This window comes from Spermophilus citellus, assembly GCF_964194105.1.
Source record: "Spermophilus citellus genome assembly, chromosome: 4".
Classification (NCBI taxonomy): Eukaryota; Metazoa; Chordata; class Mammalia; order Rodentia; family Sciuridae; genus Spermophilus; species Spermophilus citellus.
Genome location: NC_138185.1, coordinates 130,680,620 through 130,697,855, shown reverse-complemented (window position 1 = coordinate 130,697,855; position 17,236 = coordinate 130,680,620). Strand labels below are relative to the sequence as shown.

Below are 17,236 nucleotides of genomic sequence, written 5' to 3'. Positions count from 1 at the left end.
AAGTTATGTTTTATAAAGTAGCCACAAACACTGAAGTAGTGAAAGCAACCATTAACTCCTAAGGGAAGTGCATTACTCTTTAGAGTTTATGTTCCTACAAGCTTCAGGTCACAACATTTTTATCAATCAGTCAATACACAATCTTATTTTATGTGGGTTTCTATTTAAAGACAAGTTGTTTAATATGTATCTTGATTAACACTGAACTCGCTAAAATTCATGCCTGGTCAATGTTTATCTAAAACACATCACAAGCTTTTTTTTTCACAGAATAGGAAATATATTTATAGTATACATAATTGACACATACAGGATATATGAGTAATACTGTAATTTTTAAAAAGATAGACAAGCTACTTAAAAAGTACACTAAATTAGATGCTCAAAAAGTTGTTCAACTTCACTGCAAATCAGGGAAATTACCACAAAACATGCAATGAGATATCATTACATAATTGTTAGAGTAGCTAAAATTATAATTATTGGCTCTCATACACTACAAAGATATGGGATACTATCCCCTTTGAAAACTTGGATTATCACTCTATTTTAATTTACATGTATTTTTATCAACCAAGACCACCTTAGTGACTCCTAACTAAATTTTAGGCAAGTTACTTCTTTTTTTTTTTTTAATTTGTTCTTTTTAGTTATACTTGATAGTAGAAGGTGTCTTTAAAAAAAAAAGAACACTTTTAATCATAAATGGACACAATACCTTTGTTTTATTTGTTTATTTTTTTTATGTGGTCCTGAGGACTGAACCCAGTGCCTCACATGTGCCAGGCAAGTGCACTACCACTGAGCCACAACCCCAGTCCCTAGAACATGCTTTGATATATCACACATACATGGAGTATAACTACCCATTCTTGTGGTTATACATGATGTGGAGTTACACTGGTCAAATCATAAATTTTTTGCACTTATAAACACTACACAGTTTTTCAGTACTATGCTTGGGGAACATTTTAAACAATGAAATTACCAAGAAATAGCACAAATGTGCAAAACATGACACTAAATACACCACAAAAGAACACGTGTTTACAGTATGAGAAGTGAACAAGAAGGAAGAGCTTTTCTTTATCTTACCTTATCTGGGAATGTGGCATTTATATGACTCATTTTTTTGTTGCTCTGTGCACATCTGTCAATGACTATGAAAGTACTCAGATCACTAATTTTGGGGTAACCACGAAATTTTAGCGGATAAGCTAATTCTCAAGTATGTAAGTAATGAAAACATATAAATAATGAAAATTGACCATATATGGCTTGTTAGTATGGATTCCTGGGCACGTAAAAAATGTGCAATGGGAATTTATTTGATGAAGATTATAAAATTGGAATTTATTTGCATAATTGAGAAGAAAAATATATTTACTGACAAAAATTGTCTGAAAATTTGGCAAAAAATGTCAACAAAATAGGTTAAGCATAAGCAAAAGGTTTAGTGAGTACTCAAAGAAAATTATTTATAAAGAAAGAATTACATGTCTATTAAGACATATTACAAAGACATAGCAATTAGCACATGGCAAATCATATACTGATATAGAACAGATAAGTGACCCAATAGAAAAAGTGCAATGAAAATCCCATAAATCGATTTATATAGATAAGCACAGCCTAGCATGGAGGAAAAGAAGAGATTATTTAATAAACAGTGTTTGAAAAACTGATTAAACTGGGTAAAATTAAGTTATACCCTCTATCTGACATAAATTATATAGGGTTAAGTGGAATATATGTTTTATTATGTAAATAAAACTGTAAAGTCTCTAGAAGAAAATGTAGTAGAAGCTGGATAAAGATGAGAAAATTTAATCCAAAGAGAGCAAAAGGAAGACATAATAAAGATAAAAATAGAAATCAATGAAATGGAAAACAAAAAAAAAAAAAAAGAGAAAATTAAACCCAAACCTGGGTACTTTGAAAATATCAATAAGTTAATTAACCTAAAAGAAGGCTTATCAAGTAAAAAAGGAGAAAATTGCCTGTGGGGAGCCATTCTGACACGTGATTGGGTGACTCCCGTTAAGGGCCTGAGGCGCTCTGGCTGTGTCGGAGCTATCCCGACCCTTTCCTGATGAGAGAGCCCATCCGTGTGGGGGTGTGCGTGACCACTGACCCCGGAGACCCAATCACTGACCCTGACCTTGGAGTGCAGCCCCCCTCAACCTTCATTGGATGGAATTCTCCCCTGAATCTCTTGTCCCCCAAATAAAAGGCTACTCCCCGGCGTGTTCGCTCTCTCTCTCTCCTGCTAGCCCTGAGTAATCCTCGCTGCCCTGCTGGGCGGCTAGAGGCGGGAACCAGGGAGGCAAGCCGTCTCGGACCTAGCAATGTAAAATAAGGTACTGGTTTGTGTGTTTTATTTTGATCTCTTCTAACTAACTTAATGCCTAGAACCTCATTAATGAAACCACTGCGCAGGCCGCGTGGTAGAATTGCCAATAATGGGAATGAGAGAAGGGATATTACTACATGTCCTTTAGGTAATAAAAGGACAATAAAGGAATATTATGTAAAACTTCACATGGTAAGGACTCTAATCAAATAAAGTAGAATCCTACTAAGTTTTTGAGTAAATCACATTGCCAAAGAAATCACAATGCCTCATATATGCCTCTCAACACAAAACATATTTATTTATGTTCCTGTTTAAGCATTTGCTCCTGGTAGCAATTTGACAGCAAACTGATACAGGCTGCAAAAGTGGTAGAGCCTCCAGGAAAAGCACATTCTCCAACACTTACTTTAGGTGTACATGTAGAAGATAATAGCAGGGTCAACAAAAAGGGCACAGTCTAGATCCATGATAACAAAGTCCTCTCAAATAGCTAAGCCAGGGTCCAAGCAAACCACATTCTCCACTTCTAGTTCAAGGAGCTTCCACTGCTGGCAGGATTTGGAAGTTGCAATGACTTGCTGCTGCAATCTTCCCTTTGCAAATGTGTGTTTCTAGTACAGTTATCTTATCCCTTTTCCACTATTAAGTTTGGGTATAAAGGAGGGCAGATAACTTGGCAGATAATAGGGATACCTATCCAATCTTGGATGCTATAAATGGATGGGTATTTGTGGATCTCCCTTGGAAAGAGGGCACAATGTTATATGAGAAAATAAAAGTTCATATTTGAGAGGCAGAAAAATACCATAGCAGAGACAATTACTTGTCTAACAATGTCTATCTTCCCTTTCATTACATTATACAACTCCAAAGTTTTGGCTAGGCACCCAGCTAGGGTAACATTTCTAGCTTCCCCTTGCAGGTGGGTATAACAACAAGTTCTACCAGTGAGAATGAATAATATCCACCACTTCTGGGTCATATCCTTCAAAGGAATATACAGCACTCTTCTTGCCTGTCTCTCTTCCACTGGCTGAATACAAATGTGAGAATCCAAACAACCACCTTAGACCAGAGACGGAAGCTAGGTGTCAAGAACAGCAATGTAACCTTATACCAGCCCTATATCCCAGTCTTTGAACCAATGGGTAAAAGAAATAAAATGTTGGTCTTTTTTATATGAGCATTTTGAGGCATTTCCTGCTTATGGCAGCTTAGATTGAAATTAATAATATAGAGACAGAAAATCAGTTCAAGAATGAAAGATGCCCTTCTGCCATGATCAGTAAGAATAAACATGTGTCAGAACTTTTCTTATATTGATAGTGTGACAGGATGAGTTGAAGAGCCCTGAGAGCATGCATGGACAATAACAGGTTCATAACTATAGATTTTTGTTTTGTTTTTAGTTCTTCATAGATCAGTAAGTTTTTGTCTTGATAAAAGAGGCTAAATATGCCTAAAATAGCTAAAGAGTATTTTAGGGAGGAAGGAAGGAAACAGGAAGAAATATTATGGAGGAAAGATTAAAGATTCATTTACAACATTTTATAGAAAAATATGCATGAAGTTACCTCATCCCATGTTCTCCTAAAATTTTCTTAAATCAACTTTATTGATGCTTTTGGAGTTGGATTTAATTTTTTTGGAGGGAGTCACAGAAGGCTGAAATTTACCTCAAGAGAGCAACAAGAAGCCCAGGAGGTTATGGTATATTACATTCTAATAGGAAACAAAGAACAAGAAAGTACTGGAGGTCTAATTTATTAAACATGCTGCCATTAAAGTAGGGAGAATAAGAAAAGGTGAAAAAGAAGCTCTTCAGGGAAAATATACCTTGACATTGCAATTTCAGACAAGGAAGGCCTTATTTATTTTCAACTATTGGTAGAAATTTTGTTTTGAATTATTTCTGCCTTTTCATATTACTTAATTATCTATGACACAAAAAATTCTTTGCTTAGATTCTAAGTATTTTTAATACCAAAGACTCAATAATAAAGAAAGTAGAGTTTTGAATCAAAGAATACCCCAGATAACCTAATTTGGACAACTCACTAAATAAGTTTTCTGATATGTTGTGTCTCTATCAAACGTACACTCCTTATAAAACTACTTTTAAAACCAACCCTATAACAAATGTTATCTTATCCACCCAAGATATTGTATGTGGGACAATCAAGTGAACTTACTGTAGAAATCTGAATTCATTTCACTTCCCATCATCCATCTTACAAGATGCCCTCTGTGATGGACAGAGATACACTGCCTAGATTCCCCTTCAAGGAAGAACCAATTGCTCCCATGTAGAAGTAAGCTACCAACTAACCAGCCCTCCAGGGTCCGTCTCACCAGCCCCAAGGCTTTATCTTCCTTAGAGTGGTACACATCCAGACTAAGATACATGGGGTTATAAAGTCCCAGCCATTTAGGCTCAATGTAGGACAATTCTGACAAAACACACAGGCTCTCTGTGGGGCTGGCCAAGGCTTTATTAGGCCTGTACTTCTACTGTTCTACTTTCCCCTCTGCCCAGTTTCTCCTTCTCCTCTTAACTTTCTGATATTGATCCCCATAAAAACCTTGCATGCCAAGTACCATCTTAGTGTCTGCTTCCAGAGAACCTTACTTGGTTGGGTTGGATGCCAAAAGTGATCTAAGAAAGTGTGCAAAAAGACAAACTGCTTGCCACCTGGCTGGCTGGCAATAAGAACTCTCTTTGTCTAGAGAGTTAAGGTAGTCTGTTGAAGTTCAGGCTCAACAAAATCTCCTTTTAAATTTTTTCTTGCCATTGCAGCCACACTAGCTGGAAATTTGCTTTTGGCAGTTCTGGAGATACTTCCTGGGCTAGTGAAAGGACTTTCTCAGGGACTGATTCTCTAGTTTTGGAGCAAACCAAACTTGACATCAAGCCAATCTCCAAAACCAACAAGCTTCAATATTTTATGAAAAACATTTTTGTTTATTTATTTTTCAGTTGATTGTAGGTGTCTGGTTTATTTTGCTTTTATTTATGTTCTTGTTTATGCATTTGCTCCTAGTAGCAATTTATCAGCAAACTGATATTTGTCTTATTACATTTTACCTACAGTATATGGTTGAAGAAAGGAGCCAGCTCATTTTAGTGCTATAAAGATGACTTATCAAGGGTTTTTTAAAATAATATAAATGACATCACTAAACAGACCATAAATGGTATCCATTGTACCTCATGCAAATAAACAAATTCAAAATTCTAGTTTTGACAATCCTTCCTTCAGTAAAAACACATTACAGAAACCAAAAAATGAGAATAATTTCAAAGTATTTGAAAGAATATTCAAAACTAATGTACCCAAAACTTGAAACCCAAAATTTTTCCATAAAGTTCTAATCTATTATTAACCATGGGGAGGAACTTAAGAAAAAATCTTTACAACCCCCCAAAAATGAAGTCAAGGAAATAGTCTTCTTTAAAAACAAGAGACAGTATAATGAGTTAGATAATGTCCCCCCAAAATAATTTCAAATTCTAATCCTGGATGCCTATGAATGTGACCTAATTTAGCAAATGGGTCTTTGAAAATATCATTAAATCCAGGATCTTAAGATGAGCTGATCTTATTTCACATAATCATCTCATTTCACTCTAAATCTAGTGATTTTTGTCTACAAGAAAGGAAAGATCTGAAACAGAGACACAGGGGAAGGCCATGTGAAGACCAAAGCAAAATTAGAATGGAGTGCATCCAAGCCAAGGAACATCAAGAATTGCCAGCAGCCAACTGGCACAGGGGTAGAGGGGCTAACCACCTCCCTTTTAATTTTCAGAGCTTGTCTAAATATCTTTCCCGTGGCCTAGTTGAAATAGTGAAAAGCATAATTCCCTTCAAAATCAGATTCATTAGCAGCAGTCACTTTCCAAAACAGAATGGGACTAGATTTGTTAACTGCTGGGAAAGGGAGATTATGTCTCTTATTGGAAGAAGAATGTGGCTTTTATGCAAATCAATCTGAGATAATTATGGGTGCAGCAAAGAAATTAACATACCAAGCCTCCAAAATTTGGAAGTAAAGTCACAGTCAAAGTCATAGTCATAGTCAAAATTGTAGAACTGGATGTCTTGGTTACTATCCTTGGCAGGACCCCTTTTAATACTCCTTTTGATTTTGTTATTTGGACCCTGCCTATTAAACCTACCTAATAAGACTTCTCTCCTCTCACTTAAAGGCAATCAAACTCCAGCTGGTACTACAACAAGGCTACAAACTGATCCCACAAATGGACCCAGGCATTCCACTGTCTCCTCTTGACCAGACAGGGCAAGAGTTCTGTGAATCCCAAATAGAGAGGAACAACAGTCCACTGTCAGCCTGAAGCAGCTGTAAGAAGATGTCAGCTTCTCAGCCACCCAAAAAGAATTTTGAGATCATATCTCTCAGGGGAAAATGTTAAGCAGAAATGTTAAGCAGGAGTTCGGGGACACCAAGATGGCAGAGGCAGGGTATAAGAAAAATGCCACTGGAGGACAAGACAGGGAGATGAGTCCCATTACCATGGCAATTCCCTCCACAGGTTCAGTATTCTAAAATAACCAATGGGGATAAAGTAGACAGTATTCTAAAGTAACCAATGGGAGGAAAATTGGACAGTATTCTAATCAGGTAAAATAGGGTAACCAATGGGAGTAAACGGGGCAAGGTCTTTAATCAGATCCACATAGGGAAGAGAACACTTCAAAGCTCAGCACACAAGACCTGAATTCTGGGCTCCATAACTGTGAGAGAAGAGTTCTGTTGTTTTCAGATAACACGGTTTGTAATTCATTAGCATGGCCCCCAGGAAACCAAACAGACAATGAGTAGATACTTACTTCCATAATGCCATGAGCTCCCCAGTGGCTGAAATGGGTTTTGATTCTGAGCAGAGCTGAATGTACTTTGAAGAGCCTGCGTATTAATGTAGCAAGGGTCATCAAAAAGATCCACTCGACATGTGTGCTTCATTAACGAGGCATCTCGCTGACAGTGCACCCCTTTCTCCTGGGCATTACCTATAGTGATTAGCAGTGATCAATTCATTATATTTTTGATAACAGTAAATCATGTTTAAGTAGAGAAATGACAGAAAGCTATTAAGTCATGCCTACTCTAAACAAAAACTGAACACTGATTTTTAGGGTCTCACTCATAAAATCAAGACATGCACCAATCTTCAAGGAAAAGACACTTTTTCTCTGGCCTTCCTTTCCTTCTGCCTTGTCCCTCAGCTGACCCATTACCCCCAAAGCAGACCAAAGATAAGCAAAAAAATTCTGAAGAGGAACGGCTGGAGAAAAAACAAGAGGGGTGGGGTTGCAATTGTCTCAGCAAACAGTTCCAATCCATGGCTTGGCTTGTAGTAGTAGCATAGCAATCAGGAAAACACAAATATTATATAAAATCTGAATATCTATTTGTTAAACTCCTTTTCAAAAGCTTCATTAATTAATTCAAAATTCTTACTTCTTGTGAACTAAGTATATTTTTAAAATAATAAATGAATTAATAAATTAAAATTCTTAAGTATGGGAAGTTTGGTATCGGTTTTACTCTCAAAGTTTTCTCTTGCCAACCTCAGCCTTGCACCAATTGCAATATTTCATTCTGTTATTCAATGGATAGGACTCTACCCTCAGGTTATCTCCTTCTTCCCTCTTAAGCTGTTCTCTTCCCGTCCACACTATTTTATACATAGTGCCTACAATTATGTTTTAAACTGCAAATCTGGTCATATTTCTCAGTTTAAAAACCTTCTGATTGCTTCCCACACTCTTTGACAAGCCGTAAGCCCTGTTTTATTGTACTTGGCTCCCCTTCCTCCTTTCTCCTTCCAGATCTCTGCTTGGGGTCACACTGACCTCGCAGAATGGTCTCCATAGTAAGGCCCCTCTTCTCTGATTGACATGCTCTTCTCTCCCCTTATTCATCACTCTTACCCTTCAGATGTCAGTTTAAACTCCTTTCTTCAGGAAAGCCTTCACTGACCCTTCAAACTAGATTGGATCTCTTCTTTCCTAGTATTTTGTGCTTAACCACTGGAGCCCATACCACAAGAACAATTCATTTTTTATTTGTTATTAATTGTTGGAGTTCTGCACACATCTCAACCATATGCTCTATGAAAACAGGGATGACGTCTGCTTTGTTCACAGCTGTCATCCTGCACATACCTGACATATAATACTGAATTCATGGACATTAGCACTACCTGATGGCATGAAGTACTCTGTGGCATCCAGATAGTTCTTTACTAAGAATGCCAGGATAGAATATTTTGCTTTTCTGTTTAAACAAATATACTTAAGTCTTAGCTAAATGTACTATCCCATGAGGTGTACATGAAGTAGTGACATTCCATTGCTTTGCCATAAAACAGCATTAGTCCTTTATTGCTTCAGTCATTGAACTCCTCTGAGGACCTGTAGTGACACCCCTTCCTCCACAGAAAATCTTAACTAAGCTTCTTCAGAAATCTTCACCATAATTGATTTTAAGACTACCAGAAAAGAGTCTCTACAAAAGTTCAATGTAGGTAAATTTCCTATTTTCCTGTTGCTCTATTTTAGTGACCTGGGAGAAATCAGCACTGCAGGTGCTGAACACCCCTTTACTAGTTTTTCACAAACACTTATCCAATATAGTAGTTTGTAAAAGTGTGCTTGCAAATGCAAAATATGATAATAAAAAGACAAATCCTTTAACAAGGGCTCTGGCCATGAGCTGTAGCTTCACAGAGATGTCTACATTTCTAAGATAAAATAAGTTACCAATTGGGCTCCATAGTAACAGCTGGCAGGGGGAGGAAATAAAGGGGAGAAGCAGCTCTCCTCTTCTCAGGTGTTGTCCTTGAAGGGTTAACTTGCCCACCCAAAACAGTGAAAGAAAAAGCTGCTTTTATGTGAACTTCTGCTGACTATGAACTTCTGAGCCCCTCCCCTTACATGCTGGGCATAAAGTTCTGAAACTACCTGAACTTGGGATTTAGGGGATTAATTGATTACAGTAAAAGCTGTACACTCTGAACCTGGCTGCAGCCAAATAATATTTCCTGCTATCTTCAGTGCCTTGTCTCATCTGTCCCCTACAACAAATCTAATGCATAGTGGACCACACCTCATGGTGAGTTAAGTGCTATGATTCTGTTAACTGACAGTATAGAAACTTAAGAGTACACCAAGTAGGGAAAGCCCAGCCAGATTACATTCTTACTACCTGCTCCTCCTTTACTCCTTTTCTGTTTGTCAGCTGTTTCATGCTATCTGGTCAAGTGGCATACTTCATATGTAGGATTTCCTGAGAGAGGAGTGGGGTTTCTGCAGGGAGAGAGTTCAACAGAGCACCTCTTTTGTTTGTGTATTTTGCAACATATTACAGTTTCCATTTGCTTGGTTAAGAGGATTTATGAGTTGTATTATCTACTTTAAACTAAATTTACTTTCACAAATGGAAAGTGACTAAAAGATCACTGCAAAGAAATCAAGGATTGAAGATCATTCTTCTACTCTTAGTACAAACTTCTTGGTTGCATTATGAGCTTATGAATAATAACAATATAATCAGGTGAGACTTTGGTCCCCAAAAGTTAAAATTACCAAGATTTAAAATGAAGATCTACATCTATTTTCTTTATCAGTAAATGCTCTAAATGCATACTGGGTCTCAAAATGTTATCTGATGATAGCATCTAGTTGTTCTGATTAGCAAGACTGTTAAAAAACTGTTTACCATAAATTCCAACTTCAAAGTATTCTATGTGTATTTTATAATGTCTGCATAATACACTGGCATATGTATTTATAACAAGTGATTAAATAATCATTTGTTTAGGAGTTGCTGCTCATAAAAAATTATTGAAATTAGAATATGACCAAATATTCTAAATTCATATGAACCTGTTTCACACCCCTGTGGTACTTCTTACTGTGTGGCCTGGAGCAAGCTAAGTAACCCCACCCCATACCCCACACCCACCAAGATTCAGTTTTCATATCTTTAAACTAGAGTCATGAGGATTAAAGGAACTAATGTTAGTGAAACACTGAACATAGACTTTGCCTTTTGGTAGGCAATCAATAAATAGTTATCATAGTGCTCAGCTGTTTATTTATTCATAGATGCTAATACATGATATTTATCTCTTACTGCAATAACCCTCTCCATTCTTTAACTCCTGTTTGTCCTGTACAACTCTGCCCTGAAACTATTTAAAACCTGAACCTTCAGAAAGCTTTCTCCTGAGTTCTTCCTTCCTTCAAGTTGGGTTAGATGCCACTCCATAATATATTTTATCTGTTTTCTTGTCTATCTTTCCCCTCCAGATCACAAATTCCTTGAGTCCTAAAGAAGAAAGACTAGAACAAATTTTTTAAGTAGGTCTTGCATCTTCATTACCTGTTTATTACTCAGAAGAAAAATAGCTAAATGAACAAATGACTGAATGTCTATTCTGTTTTCCTATCTTAGCATATTTTACCCCATCATGTTCTGAGGATCCTGAATCAACCTTTAACACATCTGCTTCTTCCCAAAGCATTAGCCTGAGTTGACCACATCAAATTTACCATTCAGAAGGATTACACAGAAGCCTTGATGTCTGTATACAGTCTCTCCTGAAAACTACCATTGCTCTTTTTTTTAAATGCAACATCATACTGAAGTTGGCAATGTTGTCTTAAATTTTTAAAAAAGGCACCCCACCCAGTACCCAAATTTAACATCATTCTAGGCTAAAGTATATGGTTGATGAGAGCTTAGTCACATATGCCAGCCATTATGCATTCCATAAGTTATTTGTGCCAAATATTACTCTGAAAACCTATCCAACCTGCCTAAGAGAAGATTTGTGGCAGAAAATAAATATATACACCATATATGTACTTTAACAAAATTTTCAAGTGTAAGCCCTTAAGGTTTATGGAACTTTAACACCACTTTGATTTAGAATATCAACATTTCCATTTAACTTGAAGGTTTGGGAAACATTATTATACTTTGCTAATTATTTTTTTCCATGCGGAAAAAATTTAGTGCTAAGGATAGAGATTATTTCTGTGTTTAGAACAAAAACAATTAAATCCTTCAATAACTTATTGCAATATTTATAATACTCCCAAAATTCAAGTTTTAAGTCAATATTTGAATAAATAAATGTCTTGGGAGGAAAAATCCAAACCTTATTAAAAATATTTATATAAGTGTCTCTCAAATGCTTACAAATGCAGCTCTGGAAAATGCCATAAAAACTATATATTTGCTGTTCTGGCAACCGGCTAATTTGCTCATTGGTCAAGAATTTCAGACCACTTTTTAAACACATGCCCAGGAGTCACAGGAAGGTGATATAAACCTGAAATATGGACCTGACTTATGGTTATCTAGGGATGAAAGGACATTACAGTAGGAAAATGCCTTTTGCCACAATAGAAGCGACCTTTCTTGTAGCCTCTGGAGCATGGGTTGAATTCCTCTATCCCACCAGGATTTTAGTGGCCAAGATTGGTTTTTTTGTTTGTTTTTTAGTACCAGTGATTGAACCCAGTGGCCCTTACCACTGAGCCATATCCCCAGACCATTTATTTTGTTTTGCTTTGCTTTTTGTTTTGAAACAGGGTCTTGTTGCTCAGGGACTCCCTAAATTGCTGAGGCTGGTCTCAAATTTGTAATCCTCTTCCTCAGCCTCCCAAATTGTTGTGATTACAGACATGTCACTGCACCCAGCTAGTGGCTAAGATTTGGCAAGAAGGCTTTCTAATATTATGATTCCTCATCAAAAACAATGTTGTAGTTCAGGGACTAATTGTGGAAGAATATATCTAGTGGAGGACTTTTTTCAATTACAAATACCATCTCTCATTTCCCCAAGACTCTGCAAGGTTCTCAGTTAATCATTACCATAGAGCCACCATGATGAAAGGCAGTATCAGAATTTTAACTGTATTTTTCATAATGAAATATACATTTATGCTCCAGTTTAAGCAAACCAGAATAGTATCATGTAGTGTAATTGTGTAAGAGGCATCATTGCTAAAATTATTTCTATGAAAAAATATCCTAGGTCTAAACAACCTTATATTATAAAGACTACTTGTGTGTTTGGATCTGCTTATGGTGGCTTAGGGCATATAAATGCCACATATGACATAAGAAGTTACACTGTTGGCTTAAGTAAGAAATAAAACCAAGATAATAAAAAATGATCAATTTTGGATTCTATAACTAAGCTTTACTTACAAAAAGAAAAATCTTGAACAAGGTTAAAATGATGCCTCTGTTAATTCCTTCATAAATTTATTCTTTTGGAGGAAGAATAAAATGTAAAAAATAAAAATCAAGATGAGAGCTCTTGGGAGAAGGGGAGGAGGAGGAGCAGAAGGAGAAGAGGAGGAAAAGGAAGAACAAGAAGAGAAGGCGGAGGAAACAGGAGGAGGAGGAAGAGGGAGGAGGAGAAGGGGGAGGTGGGAGGAGAAGAAGGGGAGGGGTGGAAGAGGAGGGAAACATGCCACTTTCCTCCAATAGTTGTATTGTGATTTACAATACTGTACTAATTCTAGAAGTTGATACTTTTCATTCAGTGAGTTCTCTTCAGAAGCTGGGTGACTGAGGATGCAAGATATGATCATGATGACTGTTTAATGGAGAGGAGGGAAACAAGCTGGAAAGGGAGGTATCTGGGCAGGAGTAAAAACTTTCACGTTCCTTAGGATATTGTTACAGGTTCAAGACTCATTTTTCTTCTCTGCCCCATGCTGTCTCTGCCCACAGTCTGGGTGCCAGCACACTTAGTTCTGAAGCTTATTCATTTTCATTCTTTCTGTTTCTTCCTGTCTTTTTCTCTCCCTCCCTTTCTTTCCCTGTCTTTTCCACTGTACCTGGAAAATTCCTCCTTATCCCTCAGATCTTGATTTTGCTGTCACTTCCTTTGGAAGTCCTTCTGTAGTTCCCTAGATTAAATAGGTTTCCTACTATTTGTTCCCATATCATCTTGGGCTTTGTGACATTCATTACATTTGTTAGCATCTGTTCATGTGTGTCTTTCTGACTAACCTGCAAAGTACATGAGTGCTAGTTTTGTCTATCCCTAGCAGCTAGCACAGTGCCTGGTCCATGAGAAGTCTTCAACAAATATCACTGAATGAACTGCTGAATAAGTGAAGAATATATAAATAAGATTAAAAAGGACACAGAAATATTTTCAAGGGAGCTCAGCACAGGGAGATGTTTACAATATTACAGGTTATCCATGGTATGTACCTAACTGTTAAATCCCTGGGTTAAGAATTTCCTGGGTGAAGGAAAAGAAAGAGGGTAGGAGGAATTACAGATCTTAGCATAATTTTAAAAAGACATTCACATTTACAATTATTAGCTTGATTAGTCATATTATTAAGAATCTGTTTAGAGTTTTAAGTAATCTTGAAGAATGCCATGATATTTTTATCAGAAGTCATGTTTTTAAATAAGTTAAAATACTGGGGCTGGGGATGTGGCTCAAGTGGTAGCACGCTCGCCTGGCATGTGTGTGGCCCGGGTTCGATCCTTAGCACCACATACAAACAAAGATGTTGTGTCCACTGAAAACTAAAAAATAAATATTAAAAAAAATCTCTTTCTCTCTCTTTAAAAAAAACATAAATAAGTTAAAATACTGCCTTAGCTTACTATGCCTTTATTTATTTGTTTGTTTGTTATAGGTGAACACAATATCTTTATTTTGTTGTTATGTGGTGCTAAGGATTGAACCCAGTGCCTCATGCATGCTAGGCAAGAACTCTACCTCTGAGCCACAACCCCAGCCCTTATTATTCCTTTTTTTTTTTTTAGGATGGAAGGGAGTGATAATCAGTTACACTAGAAACAATAAATCCTCATATGTCCCTCCACTGTGTAAAAATAATAAAATTAATAGATTGCACTGGCTAATTGCATAGGAAATATAAAAGGATCCTTGAAGTGACTACTTTGTAGATGGCAATCTCCTATTATTCTGTTTAGAGTTTTAAGTAATCTTGAAGAATGCCATGATATTTTAATCAGGAGTCATGTTTTTAAATACGTTAAAACACTGCCTTAGCTTTAGATGTGGTTATCCAATTCTGTCCTCCACTGCATTATGTATACTGTTCAGTCATCTCCCCCTCTAAAGCTGCAAAACTTTCCTTCCCATATAAATATTTTATACAACTTTAAGAATGAAAGGACTAACTGGCAATATAACTTGTTTTATGAAAATTTATTTCCAATCTGACGGCTGATGTCCTGTTTGCATTGTGAACAAGTTTTGCCTAACATTAATGATCACACACAGCAATAAAACATGTAGTACCCTAAAATAAATAAATAAATAGATAGACAAATAAATAAAACAAAAACATGTAGTAGTACCCTGGTAAGTATGGAGCAGATGGGCCCCTAATTGGTACTCTCACATTTCAAGTACCCTTTTGTTTCCTTTGCCAACCTGGAACAAAGGTTTTATCTTAATCCTAAAGAATTTGACAGGCAGTTTTCATAATATTAGTTTACTGTTTGGTCTTTGAAATGAAAATCCCTTGAGTTTTGAGCAGAGAAAGCACCGTTCCAGAAAAAAAAGTTTTCATAATGTCAGAGAAGTGATAGACTCCATATTGCAAAATCATCAGCATGATGGATCACACAAGAACAAGAGGGAACCACAAGCCTTTCTAGTAATACATCTGTGCATTCTGGGCCTCTCTGGGAAGACTTCAGCAAAAGGATTGTGTGTTTAGTTATATATACACGACTTTTCCATAAAGATTTTAAGAGCAAGGGCCACACACATTCATATGACTTAAAAGGAGGTAGCAGATGGGAAAAGACTCTGTACCTACCTATTGCCCTGCTTTGTTCCAGACAGTTCTCATAAACACTGCTGCACTTGGAGTTTTCAGGCTAAATGAAAATCAAATTGTGAAACATTATTTTTTTTCTCTTTTTCTTTTTCTCTCTTCTTTCCACATTTTTATTGGTGCGTTTAAATAGTGAAACATTTATGTACACATGCATAAATTTTAAAAAGAAAAAATACTTATAATACTCCCAGAGGAATATAATAGGTAACTTCACTTTCTGACACAAGAAATGTCAGGTCAGAAACTGAGATTCTGGATGGGGAGAGCATACTCTTTTCATAGTATTGCTTTGGAGTTAGAGAGGTGGGTCTGATCGTGTAGGGGGGGTGATCATAAAGACTGCTAATGTCCTGTGTCCTCTGTGCTTCCTTTTCTGTTTGGGAGCTCACATTTTAGGACTTAAAGTCTCAGACAGAAAGTGACTTTCAGGACATTGTATAAACAAGGGCCATGCAGCCAACCTCCACCTAACTTTGAATTGACAGACTGGAACCCTATTCTACTGAGGTTTTTAACCAAGCAAACTTATTCTTAAAAATATCACCCAATAAAAGGGCTTCAATCATTCCTATATATGTAGCTGCCTTCAGCAATGGAATGGGGATCAACTAATGCCTTTGAGAAGGGTAATGTCTATGCTTTAGAAAGATTTATCTGGAGGGCTAGGGTTGTGGCTAGTGGCAGAGCATTTGCCTCACACGTGTGAGGCACTGGGTTTGATCCTCAGCACCACATAAAAAAATAAATATATTGTGTTCACCTACAACTAAAAAATATTTTTTAAAAAGAAATATTTTTCTGGCAATACTGTGTAGAAGGGTTTGAGGAATGAGTCTGGAAAGGAGCTTTCAGAACCATCTAAGCAAGAGAGGACCAGAATTTGAAAGGATAACAGGAATGAAAAAGTTTTAAGTAGCTTCAAAAGACATTTTCATGGGAGTAATCTTGTCTTGAAAACAAAGTCAATATGGAACCAAAAATGTGATAAAAACAAAAGACAATGGATTCATGAAAAAGTTGCAATGCCATAATAAATATGAATAAATCAGTGCAAGAATTGAGTTTGAAGTCGAGGAGAAAATGTCAAATTCAACTTTTATATAAATAAGCTTGGTAATACAACTTGGCATTACAGCTGGAGAGGTAAATAAGGGCTGAAGACAGAAGGTGACAGAAGTATGTGCACAGGTGGCCTGCTAAAGGTAAGATGAGAGCCGAGGGCAGAGCCTGAAAGAGTGCTTATATTGTAGAAAGGTGGGGCTGGGATTTTCAGGAGAGATGATAGAAGAAAATAAGAGATGAAAAGAAGATACAACTTGCTTTGAAATGTGTTCATAATAAGATAGATCAATGAACCATAAACGGCAACATGTGATAAAGCAAATATAGTAAAATGTGAATTGTAGAAACCAGATGTTGATTATGTGAGTGTTCACTATATAGTTCTTTTAACTTTTCTGTACATTTGAAACATTCATAATAAAATGTTGGAGAAAGGAAGGTAGGTAGGCAGGCAAGCAGAAAGGTAGACAGGCAGTAACTAGAAATGTGGGAAGAAAATGACAAGATGGAAGGGCTTTGAAAGCTAAGATAAGAGATCTCTAAAAAAGAAGAGGTAGCCAACATGCCAAATGCTGTAGACAGATGCAAAATACAGAGAGGAAAACAGATTTAAAATTAAAGCAGATTATCATTGTAAAAGTAATTTCTTTCAAGTTGTCAAGCAGAGTTCAAATTCTAATAGTATAATATAGATAGGAAAGCAAAGACAGAGGCAATTCTTTCCGGAAGTTTGTGAGTGAAAGGAAGGTAAGAAAGAGGTAGGACATTATTAGTTGGATTATAGGAGTCCAAGTTTATTTGCAGAAGAGAAAGAACTGACAGAGGATAAATACTGAGACAGAAATTAGTGGACAGGACAAGGGTAAATTGAAGAGATTTGGATCAAGAGCACAGGGGGAAAATTAGCTTTGGAGGCAGTTGCTAAGAA

The 17,236-nt window shown here is 36.6% G+C and overlaps 1 protein-coding gene across 1 annotated transcript in view; it reads right to left on the bottom strand.

Annotated features, from left to right (window-relative positions):
• The window catches only part of SHC4 (SHC adaptor protein 4), a 130,957-nt gene that overhangs the window by 15,283 nt on the left and 98,438 nt on the right, over window positions 1–17,236 (bottom strand). Inside the window, exons 9-10 of the mRNA XM_081293224.1 lie at window positions 15,226–15,286; window positions 7,210–7,389 (exon numbers count right to left, since the gene is read on the bottom strand). Of these exons, the coding sequence (XP_081149350.1) occupies window positions 7,210–7,389; window positions 15,226–15,286 (241 nt within the window). The remainder of the gene's footprint in view (window positions 1–7,209; window positions 7,390–15,225; window positions 15,287–17,236) is intronic.